The following is a 17,202-nucleotide window of genomic DNA, read 5'->3' as shown; positions in this document are numbered from 1 at the left end:
AAATGTAAATATTATATTTTCAGTAACTAAATCGGAACAGTTTTATGTTTAGCTATTTCTTAAATTGACATATGCACGCGTCATCGCAGTCGAACAGGCGGATCCACTTATGAATACCTAAAATTTCATAACATGTCTAGAGCTTTCAATAGTGGTGAGAAAATGACAGTAAGTGATCGCATGTATACCGTGCTTTTCATAGCGATGGGAATAATGTCAGTAAGTAATCGGAGAAAATATATGAAAACACATTTTTTTATTCTTTGACCTAAGGCACTGGAATAATAACTTTTTATAAGTGACGAAATATTTGTTTTCTTCTTTGGCATTGCTGAGCTCAACTCTTTACCTCACATACCCACAACTTTTGATTTTTCAAGTTTGACCCTACCGTTCCTGCGGAAGCTACTGGTTATAGACGACTGATTAGGGCTGTTTTCAAACTTTAAATTTTGTTCCCATCCTTTGATAACAATAAAAACTTTTCAAATAACTAGCTCTTGAATGAAGCTCGCAAACGGTATTGCAAGGGCATTTGACTCACTGCGGTTTCTTCGGTACACCGATAGTGTTCTTATAGCTTCTCTTATATTTTGAGTTGATGGTAAGTTGCAGTTCATTTATGAAGATTGATAACATTTCGATGCGACTTCAATCTTGTTGGACTTATCCGTTTTTGTTCGTTCAGTTAAAACAAGAAAGGAAGTTATCTTCGGCAAGCCGAAATTTGTATACCCTTGCAGTTATAAAAAATAATCAATAATTTAGTTAAATTGAATTCGTAATTCTTAAAAATATAAAAATTTATATTCCCAATATTATAAGATAATATGTCAAAAAGCCCCAAAACCTATAATTTGTTGCACATTATTTCCCACCAATTATCCGATCGTTGCTATGACAGCTATATGATATAGTCGTCCGATTTTAATAAAATTAAATTCGAAATTCAGAACTAATTAAAAAATGTTATTTTCAAGCTTATAACATTGCCCTGGCCTACCGCGATGCCAATGGCATTCAGTACAACGAGGCCGTCGACGACGGTCTGGATGGCGAAACCTTGATCGAGACCGGAACCGCCAACGACAGCAACATCGACTACGATTGGGTGCCCCAGGAGACGCTGCGGGCGCTGCAGAAGTCGCCGCCCAAGTCCAAGACGCCCAAGACCTCGCCCAAGCCCGGCAAGCAGGCCAGTCCCAAGGCAGCCAGCCAGCAGAGTCCCAAGCAGCGCAAGGTCAAGCGCTGGCGATGACTAGGTTCAATCCGCTCAAGACTGCACATATCCCAACAACAACAACAACAACAACACCAAGAACATGTTAAAAAACACAAAAGATATAATTTTTATTTCATGTTTTCCTACTAATTTTCCGATCGTTCCTATGGCAGCTATATGATAGCCGTCCGATTTTGATAAAATTTAATTCGAAATTCAAAACTAAATAAAAAATGTTATTTCCAAGCGTAGGAGGTTTTAAGTTAAAAAACACCGAAGATATAATTTTTGAATATTATTTTACCATTAATTTTCCGATTGTTCCTATGGGAGCTATATGATATAGTCCTCCGATTTTGATTAAATTTAATTCGAAATTCAGAACTAATTTAAAAATGTTATATCCAAGCTTAGAAAGGTATATGTTAAAAAACACCAAAGATATAATTTTTTTTTAATTTTTTCCCCAATAGTTCCTATGGGAGCTATAAGATATAGTTGTCCAATCCGGCTGGTTCCGACTTATATACTACCTGCAGTAGAAAAAAGACTATTGGGAAAGTTTCAGCCCGATAGCTTTAAAACTGAGAGACTAGTTTGCGTAGAAACGGACGGACAGACGAACATGGCTACGTCGACTTGGCTTGTGACGCTGATCTAGAATACATAAACTTTATGGGGTCGGAAACGTCTCCTTCACTGCGTTGCAAACTTCTGACTGAAATCATTATACCCACTGAAAGGGTATAAAAATCCAAATGTCCCTCCAGCATGAATGTGCTTAAGGCAATTATGGCAACCTTGGTCAACTGCTGAAAATAACACACAATATTTATCTAAAGAAAAAACTATTTAAAACGAAATCCATGTCCCACATTGAACAACTAAGTTGCTTAAAAATGTATATAGTCAAAGAACCGGAAGGTGTCTAAAATACTCTATAGGGTCCCTATTACATTTTTACTGCGCTCACCTTAAGGGATAAATCAATTTTGATCAACTGGCTAAGGGCAATAAAGAAAGCATTTGTCTATAAAAACATTACACACGCTATTTCGACATTAACCCCTTTTCCCACTATCGAGTGACCAAAAAATAATCCAATATTTCAAATGAGGCCCCTTCTGCGTGCGTGCTATCTCCGTTCCTCAACAGGCTTTTAGGTCAAAAGTGCGCTATTCATATGTTTACTGCAGTTGCGGTGACACACGGTACACATTTCTTTATAACGTAATTGTAAAAAAAATATGCTTGGAACAATTTAAAAAATATATATATATGCATTGTGTAGTTTTCCAGGTAAAAAGTTTAATTTTTGATTTTTAATGATACGACTATGATACCTAATGACTGATCCATCAATCAGCCAATGCTGATGTGTTGCTCCTGGCGTGTATCAATAAGTAAAATGTCGATAAATTAAATTCATTTTCTTACAACTGTTTAGTATTTATTGTAATTACATGCTGTGTGCAATTTGAACCAAAAAAGTTGTTAATAAAGTGATTGTCAAGAAATTACAAATCTTTAGCCAGCGTGAAAGGGGTGTAACAGCTTATTTGCTGTGTGACGCGGGTATTAGTGAATTCAACCCCATATGTTAAACACCAAATACATATCTGAAATAATCGATACACATTTTCTTTTTATAAATTTATGTAAACTATAACATTTTTTCTCCTATAGCAAGCAAGTTTCAAATAATAAAATCGATGAAAAATAAAGCACATTACTTTACATTGTCGTAATTATTCATTTTTTATTATGAAATCTGTGTGAATTGAGTTTTAAGGAAATGTAATTTATATTCATTATTCGATATTCAGCAGTACTGTTCTGTTCATATGTGTAGACTCTAGTAAACAAATTGCAATCAATTACGTATATTTATGTGTAATGTACACATAAATGCTTTTACTACTTTTTATTTATGAAAATACATAAATTCTATTTCATTTTGAAAATACATATGTACATGACTACATATTATATATTTTGTTTTCATTCTAATGTAAATACGGGCACAGAAATCACTCAGCGCTAAACTGTGTAAAATGTGTATTGATAAAAAACTACAATGAATGGGAGCTCTACGATTTCTGTGTCACCCATTATAATCTTATTGTATTTTTGAAGCCGCATTAGCCAGCCAAAATATGGATAAAAAGATCTCGTCGACATCGCAACCCCGCATATTGAAAAAAAAACATTTCAGGGTAAAGCATCAAAAAGTTAAACTATTTAGAGCCAATGAACCGATTCTAAGTGTGTTCATGTGGGGAATAAATCACACTGTACGTTAATTATTTTCAACTATCAAAACATAAAAACTAATTTTGAATATTTATAGATTAATGAGCTAAGTCATGTAAACATACCTGTAATGCTTCTCCCAGATGACTTCCGCGCATATTCAAAAATTAAGGTAGATAATCACCTATTCAACAAGTAAGTTAATTAAATATGAAACCAAATTTTAAAGATATAACTTTATTCTGGTGTATACAACATTTAAGAGAAAACATGCCATCGCATTTCAAAGTAAAAGAATATTGCCCCCTTGTGTTTCGGAATCTACGTGAAAGATTTGGAGTTGATGATGTGGACTACCGCGAGTCGTTAACTCGATCCCAACCTATACAAATAGACTCATCTGGAAAGTCCGGGGCACAATTTTACCAGAGTTATGATAGGTTTTTTATAATGAAAAGTTTAACATCGGAAGAAATCGAGCGTATGCACGCTTTTTTGAAGCAATATCACCCGGTGAGTAAAGTTTAACTCCATGATAAAAATATCCACTATCACCATTTGTAGTACGTTGTTGAAAGACACGGAAAAACACTGTTACCGCAATACTTGGGAATGTACCGAATCACTGTAGAAAGCGTGCAGTATTACTTCGTAGTAATGAGGAATGTTTTCAGCTCACACTTAACAATTCACAAGTATGGAATATGTTGAAAGTTATATCTTATATGTATAGTAAAAAAATTTTTTATAGAAAATTCGATTTGAAAGGTAGTACCGTGGATCGGGAAGCATCGGATAAAGAACTTGAAAAACATTTGCCGACTTTCAAGGACAATGATTTTATAAAACAAAAAGTGAAATTGGACATTGGAAAGGAAGCTAAAGAAAAGCTGATGAACACCCTAAGCAACGATGTGGATGTAAGTTAAAATAACAATTTTGTCATAATCTACCTTATTTTTGAAAACACCCTCTGAACAAAGTACAAAAATTCGTACATCTGGCATTCTATATTGTGTATTAATCATGTTTTTGTTTCATTTTTTCGATTTAAAGAGCTATCAAAATTTTTTTAGCCCAGCCATATAACCCTTGTTTTTAGCGAAATCTGATGCAATACTTCAAGGCAATAAATTTTAAAAATGTGCTCGTATACTGTCATTGTTAAATATATTTGTTTTTATTCATTGCATAAATCTTTTATAAAATTTAGTTTTAAACTTTTTTTCCCCGGAAAATGTAAGCTGTATTTGCCGTTTGTTTAATTTAATAGATTAAAATGTAAATACATGAACATTTAAACTAAACCAACGTTCTTTAGACAAAACGATTGGAACGCGCGCCATCTAGCTAATCGCGGCATTTACAGTTTGTATATGGAAAACCGCTGTAAGCACCTTGGGCCCCCCTTTTTATATCCTTGCAGAGGGTATAATAATTTCAGTCAGAAGTTTGTAACACAGTGAAGGAGACGTTTCCGATCCCATAAAGTATATATATTCTTGATCAGAGTCATTAGACCATTTGATCTAGCCATGTCCGTCTGTCCGTCCATCTGTCTGACCGTTTCTCTCAGTTTTAAAGCTATCGGGCTGAAACTTTCCCAAAAGTCTTCTTTCTATTGCAGGTAGTAAGTCGAAACCAGCCATAGGAACTATCGGGGAAAATTTTTTGAATTTCGAATTAAATTTTATCAAAATCGGAGGACTATATCATAAAGCTGTCATAGGAACGATCGGAAAATTGGTGGAAAAATAATATTAAACAAATTGTAGCTTTTGGGGTTTTTGACATTTTATCTTATGCCACTATTCTATTCTATACAGTCTTAAATATGTTTTTTAATGAATGCGCACCTGATGGGTTTCTTCAAGCTTAAACAGGCCTCCTCGGTTTATCAATGCGCTCCAAAGACTTAAGAACCTTAAATCTATCACTTATAAATAAGAAGTATAAAAAATCGGGTAGACCAGCAAATTTTTCGAAATATGTGGTGGCTCTAACAGATTTTAATGTTGTCAACAGTTATTGTTATTTTATGAATCCAATTCGGAGTAAATTTGAATTTTCAAACGAACCGAAAAAGTTTTACAACTTTGTTAATGCCAAGCGTAAGTCATTAGCATTGCCTTCATCGGTACGTCTAAACTCAATGGAGGCATCGACGGATTCTGAAATTGCTGATTTATTTGCAGAGTTTTTCCAAACTACTTATAGTTTGACAGCTTGGTAAAATCTAGCTTTTCCCCTTCTTGCCCCCTTTTTTAAGTTTTTGTCATCGATGTTTTCATTTTGAAGATCGACCACCACCAACCTTCTTGAATTGTCATCTATTGTAATAAATGGGCTTAAGAAAAAAATCCAGACTGACATTGTATGAGATTTTAGTAAGGTCTTTGACTCCGTTAACCACTCACTTCTTTTATTTAAATTAGATCCGCTTGGGTTTCCTGGTAATCTATTATCTTACATGTTACTTGAATGGTATAACTCAGAGGGTTATATTCAAGAATGCTGTTTCAAAATTGATCTACGTGACACCTGGAGTGCCTCAGGGTAGTCATTTGGCCCTTTGCTGTTTGCTTTGTTTATTAACGATCCTTCCCTTAATCATAACACATTCTCGTATACTAATGTATGCTGATGATGTTAAGCTTTGTTTATCATATAATGATATAGCGGATGGTGCGAGTACAACCTTTTAAATTTTAACTGCCTTAGGTGCTAGGTTATGACTTTTTATAGGGGTACTCCTACGTTTATCGGCTACTTTCTTGTTCTTGGGTTTATAAAGCGTTGGTCAAAAGAATTTTTTGACCCTTATACGGCCAAATTATTATTTACCTCCCTTGTCCGTAATATCAAGTGCGCATCGACCGTATTGAGTCGGTACAAAAAAAAATTTCTCTTATTTGCCCTGCGTAGTTTGAACTGGGATCAAAACGTAAGGCTACCTTCCACCAGAGTATTGCTTAATTTACCTAAACTTTTTTACAAAATCTTATAAGAGGTGACATTGATTCTGCAGATCTTTTAAATCGCCTAACATTCAATGTTCCTGTTAGACTAACACTAAATTATTATTCTCTAAATTTGCCACGATGTACATCAAATTTTTGTGTGCACGAGCCTTTTCGCGTTCTATGTAATAACTATAATAAACTTTATCATTTAATTTGCATTTCAACATCTATCCCGGTATTAAAAACTAATATTTTAACTCATTTGTGTCCCGTCTCTATTTGTTTTATGTATTTATCTTCCTCGCGAACTCGCATTTTTTGCACAAATTGATAAAAGGGCCCCGCGCGTAACAAGCATGTGTTTGGTGTCGTTGGGCCACTTGTTTGTACTGTTCGAAGTGCATCAACGTACATATATATAATATTGGCAATATAATTTATTATATTTTTAAGAATTTCGAATTCAATTTAATAAAAATCGGACTACTTCAACATATAGATGTAAAAAAAAGGTCTAAAGGTCTTCCCTTATTGGTATTCAAGCCTAATACTTCCATCCTAGTCTAGTAGACTATACGCTTACCTAACTTAACAAATATATTCAAAAAAGGGTATTCCCACTAGTTGCCTTGATTTAATCTATTGTCAAATTGTACAGGATCTAACGAGAACAGGAGTTTTATACGGCCAGGGCGACAGTCTGACAATCTTGCCTTTCAGATCACGAGCGACATATATATTTTGTCGCACCTCGACGTTTTTGGACGACCATTGTCTTCGAGCAAACGTCGGCCACGACTGAATTCATTAAACCAGTTTTTTACAGGATGGTTTTCCATCGCCACACGAAAATTAATGTTTATCCTTGCACTCTCATTATGATAATGATCGCCATACGAAGATTCAAGTTTGTTGTTGCACCCTTGTCATAAAAAAAAAAAGTTTTGATTTGTCATTAATCGATATCAAACGTGGTCACACATACAAAAAAAGATGTATCCTATCAGTTCCAAAATAAAAGATTCCCAGGGGAATCCCCCCGGTATTCCGAAGGGACATGTCCTCGCGCAAGGGCTTTTCCCCGGATATTGGCGATTTTTTCTTGGAGTTTTCACCTTTTCAAATATTGAATTCAAAATACATACATATTAATTTCACTATATTTTTTTTTAAGTTGTACCAATCTTTTTTTTTTAGACAATTTGTTTTTAATGTTTTTCATACCTTTCTTAAACATTAGCCCGGGTCCTTGGATTCCCTGGCCAACGCTCCTGAAAAAAATGTGTGTTTCAAAAATTTTTTTTTTACTTGTATATTTACCTTTTCAAACTATGTAAAACCCGTTGAGGGATTTCATCACGTCACTTTCGGGTAACGGAACCAGAACCATCTGGGTTATGTTATAAAATCTATAAAAAGAATCTGAAAAAGGGACGTTCTTTAAACGTGTATCGACGCACAACATCTTCTTCTTAAAGAAGAGGTGACGCTATTATTATTTTGATCATGAGGGGAAACGGACCTTATCGGACAATTATATTCTATAGCTCTTACACAAAGAATGATAAAGAGGAGAAAACTGTATAGTCGAGTGCTGTGACATATATGGGCATATGGGTACAATTATTTGTAATTGCGTTATGTACTAAGAAGGTGTGTTTTAGCGAAAATGTTAAATGTTATAATTAATTAATATTTAAAATGATTAAATTATAGACCATATAATTTAAAATGTCGGCAGACAAGGTTTTTTTTCTTAGCTGTACTGGGGAATCTGTAGGTTTAAATAGAACTTTTACTGGGGAGGATGTCATTATCATGAAACTAGAAATGGTTTATATATAAAAAAATAATAATAGAATGGTTACGCCCACCGTGCTGACGATTTTTAAAACCTATGTGCTTCTATCAAAAAATAAATAAATAAAGGACAGCAGTATAGAACTATTAAAGTTTTTGGGCTTAAAGCTTTAACTGCTTTGGGCCATTACTCGTAGAGTAAAGGGTATAACAGATTCGTAGGAAAGTATGTAACAGGTGGAAGGAAACTATTCTGTCTAGGATCAATAGCGTTCTTCCTTGTTGTTATTTGTTCTTTTTATTTACTTTAAACTTAATCCAACTTATTAATGTAGGTTATGAAACGTATGTATAATACATTAAGAACATAGAACAATAGCTGTCAGCTTTCAAAAAGTCATAAACATGAATGCAAGTTTGTGTTATTTAAGCCGCCTAGAAGGCAACGATTTTTATTATTATACAGTATGTTGGGAATTATGTTTATAAACATAAATTAGGCGGTTTTAATCCAAATCTAACGTACCTCGACTATAAAAATTATTAGATTAAGAGTACATCCACATGAGTCTATTAACAGGCTCTTTGTGGTGCCGCTCGAAGTTATCCCTCCCCCCTTCTGAGCCTAAAAAGTAATCCTAGCTGGATGAAGATTGGCAATCCTAGCACTTTTATAATCTAAAAAGCTGACAAAGCGTTATGTGGAGATCGTATAAAGGCCGTTTTATTTCTGAAGACAGTGTCGAGCGGCAGTGTAGATGTAAACTCTCTTAATAACCGCACGTCGCGCTACAATCCCAGAGTTCTGACGTGTTTCTCTTACTATACATTTCTTTGGAATTCCTTCGATGTAAACAGATGAGACATGGCCTCCTTGATTGCCATAATTCTGCTTAGAAAACACTAAACTGGTCTGGTAGAAGAAAAGAGACTTTAATATATTTGGTACAGAAGACCATAGAGTTTGCATGTTAGTCGTGGAGCCATCTGTGTATATAACGACATTCGATTTCCTAGTTTGTGCGGGACGGTAAAACAACGAAAGCTTTTGTCGAAATTGAACGATTGTGTGGGAAAGAGTTTAAATTATTAGTAAGGTACGTGTTTCATGAAAATGTAATTTAAACTAACAAGAATTTTTCGTCCCACTTTTTATATTTTATTTTGTAGTGGACAGATATGAAGTTTTCTATCGAATACGAATTGAACGTAGAACCTAAATCCAAAATGTAGCGGTATTTGGAACGAAATTGCAAAAAAAAACATATAATTCAATTTTAATTAATTTGATAATGACATTGACATGAAATTTGGTAATTAACAGTCCTGTTCACCCAAGAAAAAACAAGAGTGGAAGTTAACTTCAGCAAGCCGAAGTTCCTAGTTGCAGTTATCAGAAATAATCAACTTTAGTAACACCATGTGAAATTTTTAAGGATTGTTACTGGCTTCAGTGATATTAACAAAAAAATTATTTCATTCTTTTTTCCAAGCCATTTTTTGAAATCTATTTGTTAGAGTAGTCCGATGTAAATTAAATTGAATTCGAAATACCCAATATGATAAGATAATATGTCGAAAAGCCCCAAAGCTATAATTTGTTCCATATTATTTTTCCACCAATGTTCCGATAGTTTCTATGACAGCTATAAGATATAGTCGCCCGATTTTGATAAAATTTAATTCGAAATTCAAAAGCAATTAAAAAATGTTATTTCCAAGCGTAGGAGGTTATATGTTAAAAAAAACCAAAGATAAAAAAAAAAATTTCATTCTTTTTGCACAATTTTTTCGAAATTTATTAAATTGAATTCGCAATTCTTAAAAATATAATACATTTTATTTTCAATATTATAAGATAATACGTCAAAAAGCCCCAAAGCTATAATTTTTTTTTATAATTTTTTCCCACCAATTTTCGAATATTCCTATGACAGCTATATAATATAGTCGTCCGATTTTAATAAAATTTAATTCAAAATTCAGAACTAACGAAAAATAAGCTCGGAAATGCTTAGAAGGTTATATGTCAGTTTCACCCGGATAGCTTTAAAACTGATGGATTAGTTTGCGTAGAAACGGATAGACAGACGGACAGCCGGACATGGCTAGATCGACTCGTCTTGTCGGCTGATCAAGAATATATACACTTTATGAGGTCGGAAACGTCTCCTTCACTGCGTTGCAAACTTCTGACTGAAATCATTATACCCTCTGCAAGGGTATACAAATTTGCCGAAATTTTAGGTTTTAATTAAAAGTTTAAATACACCCTACGTAACGGAGTGCACTAATCTGCTGGTATTCGTGGTCAAGTATCATAGTTCGGTCATGTTTTAAATATATTGTGCAGATGTTAAAGTGTTTAACATCTGCACAATATATAATAAGTAAACACATTAGGGATCTTAATAAATTGTCCAAATAAATCACATTGTTTTTCCGTCAGTTTGTAACAGCATGTAACATGGAGAGTCTTCAACCCATGAGGTATAAATGTATATTCTTGATCAGCATCACTAGCCTAGTCGATCTGGCCATGTTCGTCTGTCTGTTTCAACGGTGTGATCCCGGTATTTATCAATAACAACGAATTGGGATTTCAGATTTAGCTTTCTTAGCTTTGTACCCAGAGTACGTTTGTCACGTTCTCCCAAACCTGTGGTATCCAAGCAATTCATGCAAGAAAATAAATTTGAGCTTTTGTCTCGTCAGTTCCTATCGATGGACCTAAAAAATGTTGCCACGCACGTTCTTAAGTCTGTCTGCCGTCCACTACCATAACCCTATTTACACCATATACTACTATTAAGAGCATGAGCATTAGAGTATGTCTTTGTTTTTTTTTTAATCGCAGTACTTTAAGTTTTTTCAAAATGTTTTTTTAGCATACGGAACCCGGAAACAAAAAGAAGCCCGTCCTCAACCGCTGACTTGCGGTTGACTTCTTGCGTTTAGGGCCGGCTTCTCGATTCTTAGACGAAGTTATAGATACCTGTTTGTCCGACAAATCTTAAGGCAGGGTAAACTTGAAGTAAGAACTCGACTTGGTGGGCTCCTTAAATTTTTTTTATTAGACACAATCACAAAGACACAAAAATGTTGAAACATTTTTAGAATTAAAAAAAATTTTAGATGGGAGCTTTATTTCATTTTTATACCCGTTACTTGTAGATATAGTGTGTAATAGGAAGAAGGAAGCGTTACCGATACCATAAAGTGCATACATACATTTCTTATAAGGAACATATATTTTTCATAAACCATTATCAGATTTGTCGGTCCGTCTGACCGCCCATACACCTCCAGGAATTCTCGTAGCGGTTTAAAAAGAACAAACCAGATAGTTAGCCCTGTATTTGTATATTAATTTTAATAACTTAATAAATATATATTTTGACATAGCTGCTAACCAAGTTGCACATCATGGACTACTCTTTATTGGTCGGCGTGCATGACTGTGTGCGTGCCGAAGAAGAAGCGCTACAAGGAGATAATGTTACAGCTGCCGGTCGCAGTGAGAACAGTGAAAGCGAAGAATGCGATAGCGGTGAACGGTATAAAAGAAGTATTCACTTAAACTCTGGGATTTTTCACTTCTTTATTTTTGTTAAAGCTGGACGTATAACACGCCTCCCGATTCCCCAAGAGGTGCACAGTATAAAGAAGTCGTTTACGAAGTTGACATATATGACATTCCAAGCATTGAAGGTAAATTTAGATTAAGATTTATATTCCTTGTACATTTGCCATAGAGTAGATAATTAAACAGTTTCCTAAAAAATATCTCTATTTATCAAAAAAATCGATTGTAGGTGATCAAACAAAAACACCTCTTAGCGAGGTAAAAATATAGTGACGAGATCCCCATCATTAACAAACTAATGTTCTGATATCAACTTTTGTGAGGGAAATGTAATATACAATCTTCTAAAAAAATATACTTTCTAAATTTTTTACATTCAATTCAATATGTCATTACTAAGTTAGTTGTTTGATTTTAATAATACGTGCCAAATGTAAAAAGTGTATAAAGCGTATTTATTTAGTAGATCGCAAATTACATTTTCGTCACAAAATTTGATATCAGAACTTTTGTTTGATAAAGGTGCGATCGTAACTATATTTTTACCTCGTTAAGAGGTGCTTTTGTTTGAAGTTTCAGAAGTTGTTGTTTTAATTCAAGTTTCTTATGTGGAACTATTTATAAGTATTTAAATAACAAAATAGAGTATGGATACGCAAAAAAATTCAAAGCTCAGGCAGTGTTACATGTTGTTGTTTTTGTTGCTTAATAACTTTGACATGGTTACTTTGACACGAATGTGTCGTATGTAAAAAGTTAAGTAATCTTAGGGAATTATACACATTAAATATTAAATTTAAAATCGTTAAAGACGTTAAACAAAAAATTTAAATAAAATAAATTTTGAACAGGTCTCTAAAGTAACGTTTTGGGACAAACTGACAAACAAAATAAAATGTTCATTTTGAGAAGGCGCCCAAAATCTTATTTTGCATATAGCTTTTGAACGGAGAATCCGATTTAGACAGTTTAAGTGTCATTCGACGCGTATTTTAGATGGTATTAAAGACAGATTAAAAATTTTACATTTATGGTATGCAATTCTGTTTTTTTTGCAATACCTTTTGATTGATGTACAGCTCGAAATAATCGGACGATTACTAAGATTTTTATTTCTTCGTGTACGCGCTTCGTCACTACGTGGACTGCCTTCCACAGTGATACATGATTTTAGATTAATTAAGATCAGAATGCGAATGTAAATATACACTCAGCGTCCTTTTTCTGCGTGCAGTGGAAATAATTTTTAATTTGTCACTTTGACAGTAAAAACGCCACGCCCACATTTTTAAAGATTAGTTTTAATTTAATTTTTAATATTTATTGTAAACAATCGCTTCGCTGCAAATCTTCATATCATTTTTATCTGAGTAACGTTTACTTGGTAGCCGATAGCATTGACTATATTGTTGTCTCCTATTTTTTTGTCCTCGAGTTTAACCTTGTTTAGCATTTTAAAGGGTTTTTTTTTTTTTGTTTAAACCGGTGTTACTTAAACCTTTTATTTCAAATACTAAAGCTTTTCTTTAGACTTAATTTTTTTACAACTACAAATAGGCCCTATTATCAAAGAATTGGGATGCATGCTCATTCGTTTATCTCAAAAATTGAAAACGACTTTTCTATTTATTATCCCCCAAAGCATATGTATGTAATAAGCCATTTTGTGTGAAGCGTAAGTGTTCTAAATTTCTGAATACATATTTTAAGCAAATTACGTCAAGTTAATTTATTAAAAAAAATTTGGGACAATTACCCTATATATATTACTTATCTTCGAAACTATAATTATTTCATTTATATTGCAGAAAAACGTGAAATATATTTTATTGCCATTATCGACGTTCTCACTCAATATGGCGTAAAAAAACAGGTATGCTAATTTAAATAAAATAATATGGTCTTACTTAAATGTAATATTTCACATTTCAGGCGGCAAAAGCAGCCAAAACTGTTAAATATGGCAGTAATGTTGATGGTATATCGACATGTGACCCTGAACAATATGCCAAACGATTCTTGGAATTTATGGATAAAGCAATAGAATAAAGTATTAAAATCATATTGTATTTGCCACATTCAAAATGTCAAAAATGTATTTATATAAGACATATAAAATATAAGATATTATTTCGAAGCTTCTGGGGATCCTCTTATTACGCGACTTATGGTTTATTTTATTGTCTTTAAATATGCAAATTATGATACTTCGTCGTTCTAGACGATCAGGCGTTCATTGCGTTACCAAAATAAATTGATAGGTAGAATAGTTTTAATTAATTTTATACATATACAACAAAACGTTTGATTTGACTTCTTGGTGCGTTCGCCAGTTGAGAGTCAGAAATATTCCTATTTTCAAAGCGTTCCCGAATTCTGAAATTTAAGGACATAATTATTTAACTTCTTTTTTGACGCCTTTTGTTGGAACTTACTTTCTTGCACTTTTAATGGACTATTTTGAAATAAGCAGTGATGATTGTGTGTCTACACGGCCTTCGTTGAGTTCGCGTTCTATTTCGTTAATCCGCTACTTTTCAAACTGCGCCCGCAACTGTTTAGCACGAGCTGCATTCTGGGCCTGCAAACGATACAATTTTTATTATTATTTTATTAACTGATGTAGATTTTAATGAATCTAACTTTTCGAATCTTATTTTCCGTCAGCAAAAGGCTTATCACAACGTACAATTTAGAATAAAGAGAGAGCAATCAGACGAGTGCCTAGGCTACTATATACACCTTAGACATGTTGATAATTTAGTATATTACTTAACGGTTTAACAAAAACCATTTTTGGTATAACAATAAATATACAAAAATTAACTAATCTAAAATTTACAAAAAAACTTGTGATTTGTGTGTGTTAAAGTGGTTTTCAGATGATGCTAGCAAGGGTTCATAGACTTATAACTCTATAAAGTTCGACTCGGCTTGAGATCCTGATCAGGAATATATACATTCTTTAGTTAGTAAACACTTTAATGGTTTTGGGCTTCGTTCCTTGTTTTTCTCATACATTTGTTGCTCTTCCATTTTGCGAAACTTGCTTAATATTGTTGACGTTGTTTTGGTTTTTTGTAAAACGTTGTCATTGAATAAGGGCGTTTGAATTGAACCCTCTGTGTCGAAATCAGGAGACGGCATCTTCACAACACCGTCACGTGGCAGAGTCATGGGAAATTTCTTTTTTTATTTTCGACAGGGGCATATTTTTCAAAGAATTTAAATCTTTCTCTTGATTCTTCAATGGCGACTTTGTACTAAATATACGCATACCAGATTCAACCACACGCGCATCCGCTTGAATTGCTTTAATTGAACTTTATTATCTTTAAAAACCTCACCATTCTGAAATCAATACTTTATAAGATGAAAGGCATTTATAATAAAATTATAATTTTATAAAAATAGTCGAGAAAGTATGCTCTGTATTTCCTGTTTCCTTTCTTCGCGACGTTCTTCTTTTGTCATCACTTCACCTTGCTCGAACTTTGATCTAATATCATTCATTGCTTCTCCCAAGCCCACAGACCTTTCCCTTTCAATATTCTTTCTGGAGCACAAAAAAACCATATCGCTTTCCTCGTCGGTACTCGAATTTATCTTATCAATGGTCTTTTCAATATTATCTAGTTCATCGAATTTTGAATTAGTTATTCCGAACTTATGAAGTTTGGTTATCGTGGACCCTATTGAATTGCTATGAGTAAGTGCAGAATCTTGCCGTTCCTGTAGGTAATCGATTTTTTCTTTACAACCATTTTCGAAAACGTTGAATTTTGAGCGCACATTGTTGTTCATTGTTTTATTTAACCTCTTGCGACATCCGGCGGTAATTCTATTGGTTGATTCTCTCGTATTATAAGCTCTGGCTTTAGTGGTGTAAATTCTTCACAAACTATCTTCGGTGCAAATATTGATTTAAAGTGCATAGAACAGTATAGGTTTCCATCATGAACGTTATAGCTTTCAGGTCTGTGGGATATTATAACAGATCATAAAATGCCATAAAATATATTTTAAAATAAAAGAGAAGGTCATAGTCGATGCCACAGTCTATCAATATCCGTTACTTGGCAAGGGCAAAACGACTGTACACAAGAGTTCACACTTTGTTTAACTTTTTAATGAATGGTCCGATTTTCCGAGATCTCTGCATTCATACGGATCCTGATTCTTGATCAGCATCACTAGACGAGTAGATCTAGCCATGTCCGTCTGTCTGTCTGTCCGTTTCTACGCAAACTAAACTCAAAAGTCTTATTTCTAAAGCATATAGTTGATAAGTCGGTACGAGCCGAATCGGTCAACTCTATCATATAACTCCCATAGCAAGATCAAACAAATTGATAACAATTTTTTTAATATAAATATAAATATAACTTTGGTGTTGTTTGATACATAATTCTTTTTCAGTAAATCGAAATGGAACGTTATCTTAATATTGGTGCAGCTTCATTTTGCTTCGACATACATTCAAAACTGTGTGGGTACACTCGCAGCGCTGTCAAATAAATAAATAAACATTACAAAATCAATTCATACAACTTACAACATCAGTCATCATCATCACAAAACTGTTCCTAACTCACCAAGAAAAGTTGTTATCTACGTGGTGTTGAATTTGATCGAGTTACGCTTTACGAATTTAGTTAGTATATATTTAACCGTAATAACAAAAAGTCTACATTAAATTACGGTTTGGCAAACTGGGACCATTTAAAGCATATAAACAACTTTTTTGACTTTAAAATCGAATTTCTTGACTAATTTGAGCTTTCTATACAAGGTGGTGTACTTAAACATATTTTCTTAGAATCGATTTTGTTTTTGCTAAAAAAGCTTACATTTGAGAATTCAATTATAGAACTGTTAGGCAAAACTGCAGGTAAATACATGTACCTTTCCGAGGACACATTATCTGTTGTGTCGGATTAAAATTATTTTATGGCAAATCGCTACTTTTTCAGCATCACAAGCCGAGTCGTTCTAGCCAAGTTGGTCTCTCCATACGTAAGAACGCTGAGATCTCAGAAACCATAAAATCCAGAAAGTTAAAATTTGGCGTGAAGATTTTTGAGGTTTTTGGATAGCGCCACGCCCAAATTTTTAAAGATTTAAAAACATTAAAATTTAGCTGATAGCATTGACTATAGATAAAAATCTCTTGTAATTTTTCCCTCGAGTTTAGGCCGAAGACACATTTTACTGCTAATACTATGACATTGATGACAGAAATAAAACAAGGAAGAACGCTATAGTCGAGTGCCTCGATTATCAGATACCCCTTACTCAGTTTTAGGGAGGAAGAGGGAAATGGAGATATATAAGCAACAAAGCGATATTTTACGGCGCCACCTACCGTTATGTGGGCG

At 33.7% G+C, this 17,202-nt stretch overlaps 2 protein-coding genes and 1 pseudogene across 5 annotated transcripts; 2 read left to right on the top strand and 1 right to left on the bottom strand.

The window, feature by feature from the left end:
* The first annotated feature begins 19 nt into the window (after positions 1-19).
* LOC127010942 (uncharacterized) lies at positions 20-1,353 on the top strand. 2 transcript variants are annotated; one of them, XM_050887008.1, is made up of 2 exons: positions 20-154; positions 981-1,353. In XM_050887008.1, exons 1-2 carry the CDS (start codon positions 133-135, stop codon positions 1,256-1,258), a joined length of 300 nt encoding a protein of 99 aa, XP_050742965.1. In that variant the 5' UTR covers positions 20-132; the 3' UTR covers positions 1,259-1,353. The 2 variants fall into 2 exon arrangements, 1 of the variants encoding a protein (XP_050742965.1); XR_007763882.1 differs by having other exon boundaries at positions 40-168; positions 981-1,120.
* Positions 1,354-2,831: 1,478 nt separating this feature from the next.
* Positions 2,832-13,961, top strand: LOC108032995 (phosphatidylinositol 5-phosphate 4-kinase type-2 beta). Of its 3 annotated transcripts, none has more exons than XM_017107125.3 (10): positions 2,832-2,966; positions 3,359-3,516; positions 3,573-3,670; positions 3,739-3,988; positions 4,040-4,170; positions 4,227-4,395; positions 11,644-11,795; positions 11,855-11,949; positions 13,633-13,697; positions 13,757-13,961. In XM_017107125.3, exons 2-10 carry the CDS (start codon positions 3,379-3,381, stop codon positions 13,871-13,873), a joined length of 1,215 nt encoding a protein of 404 aa, XP_016962614.1. In that variant the 5' UTR covers positions 2,832-2,966; positions 3,359-3,378; the 3' UTR covers positions 13,874-13,961. The 3 variants fall into 3 exon arrangements, with proteins under 3 accessions (XP_016962614.1, XP_016962606.1, XP_016962622.1); XM_017107117.2 differs by having other exon boundaries at positions 2,874-3,019; XM_017107133.3 differs by having other exon boundaries at positions 2,897-2,911.
* A 1,265-nt stretch (positions 13,962-15,226) lies between these two features.
* LOC122817860 (uncharacterized) lies at positions 15,227-16,015 on the bottom strand (annotated as a pseudogene).
* Between the last annotated feature and the right edge of the window lie 1,187 nt (positions 16,016-17,202).

This window comes from Drosophila biarmipes, chromosome 4 (genome assembly GCF_025231255.1).
Source record: "Drosophila biarmipes strain raj3 chromosome 4, RU_DBia_V1.1, whole genome shotgun sequence".
Classification (NCBI taxonomy): Eukaryota; Metazoa; Arthropoda; class Insecta; order Diptera; family Drosophilidae; genus Drosophila; species Drosophila biarmipes.
The sequence above is the reverse complement of the archived record's forward strand: the minus strand, read 5'-3'. Positions and strand labels throughout refer to the sequence as shown.

Excerpts from the sequence above, each read along its gene's own strand:
- LOC127010942 (XM_050887008.1), top strand. The coding sequence starts at position 133 with ATGTCTAGAGCTTTCAATAGTG. Across the intron at positions 155-980 it reads GTCTAGAGCTTTCAATAGTG|CTTATAACATTGCCCTGGCC; the intron begins GTGAGAAAATGA and ends GTTATTTTCAAG.
- LOC108032995 (XM_017107125.3), top strand. The coding sequence starts at position 3,379 with ATGGATAAAAAGATCTCGTCGACATCGCAACCCCGCATATTGAAAAAA. Across the intron at positions 3,517-3,572 it reads TGTGGGGAATAAATCACACT|ATTAATGAGCTAAGTCATGT; the intron begins GTACGTTAATTA and ends GAATATTTATAG. Across the intron at positions 3,989-4,039 it reads TTTTGAAGCAATATCACCCG|TACGTTGTTGAAAGACACGG; the intron begins GTGAGTAAAGTT and ends CACCATTTGTAG.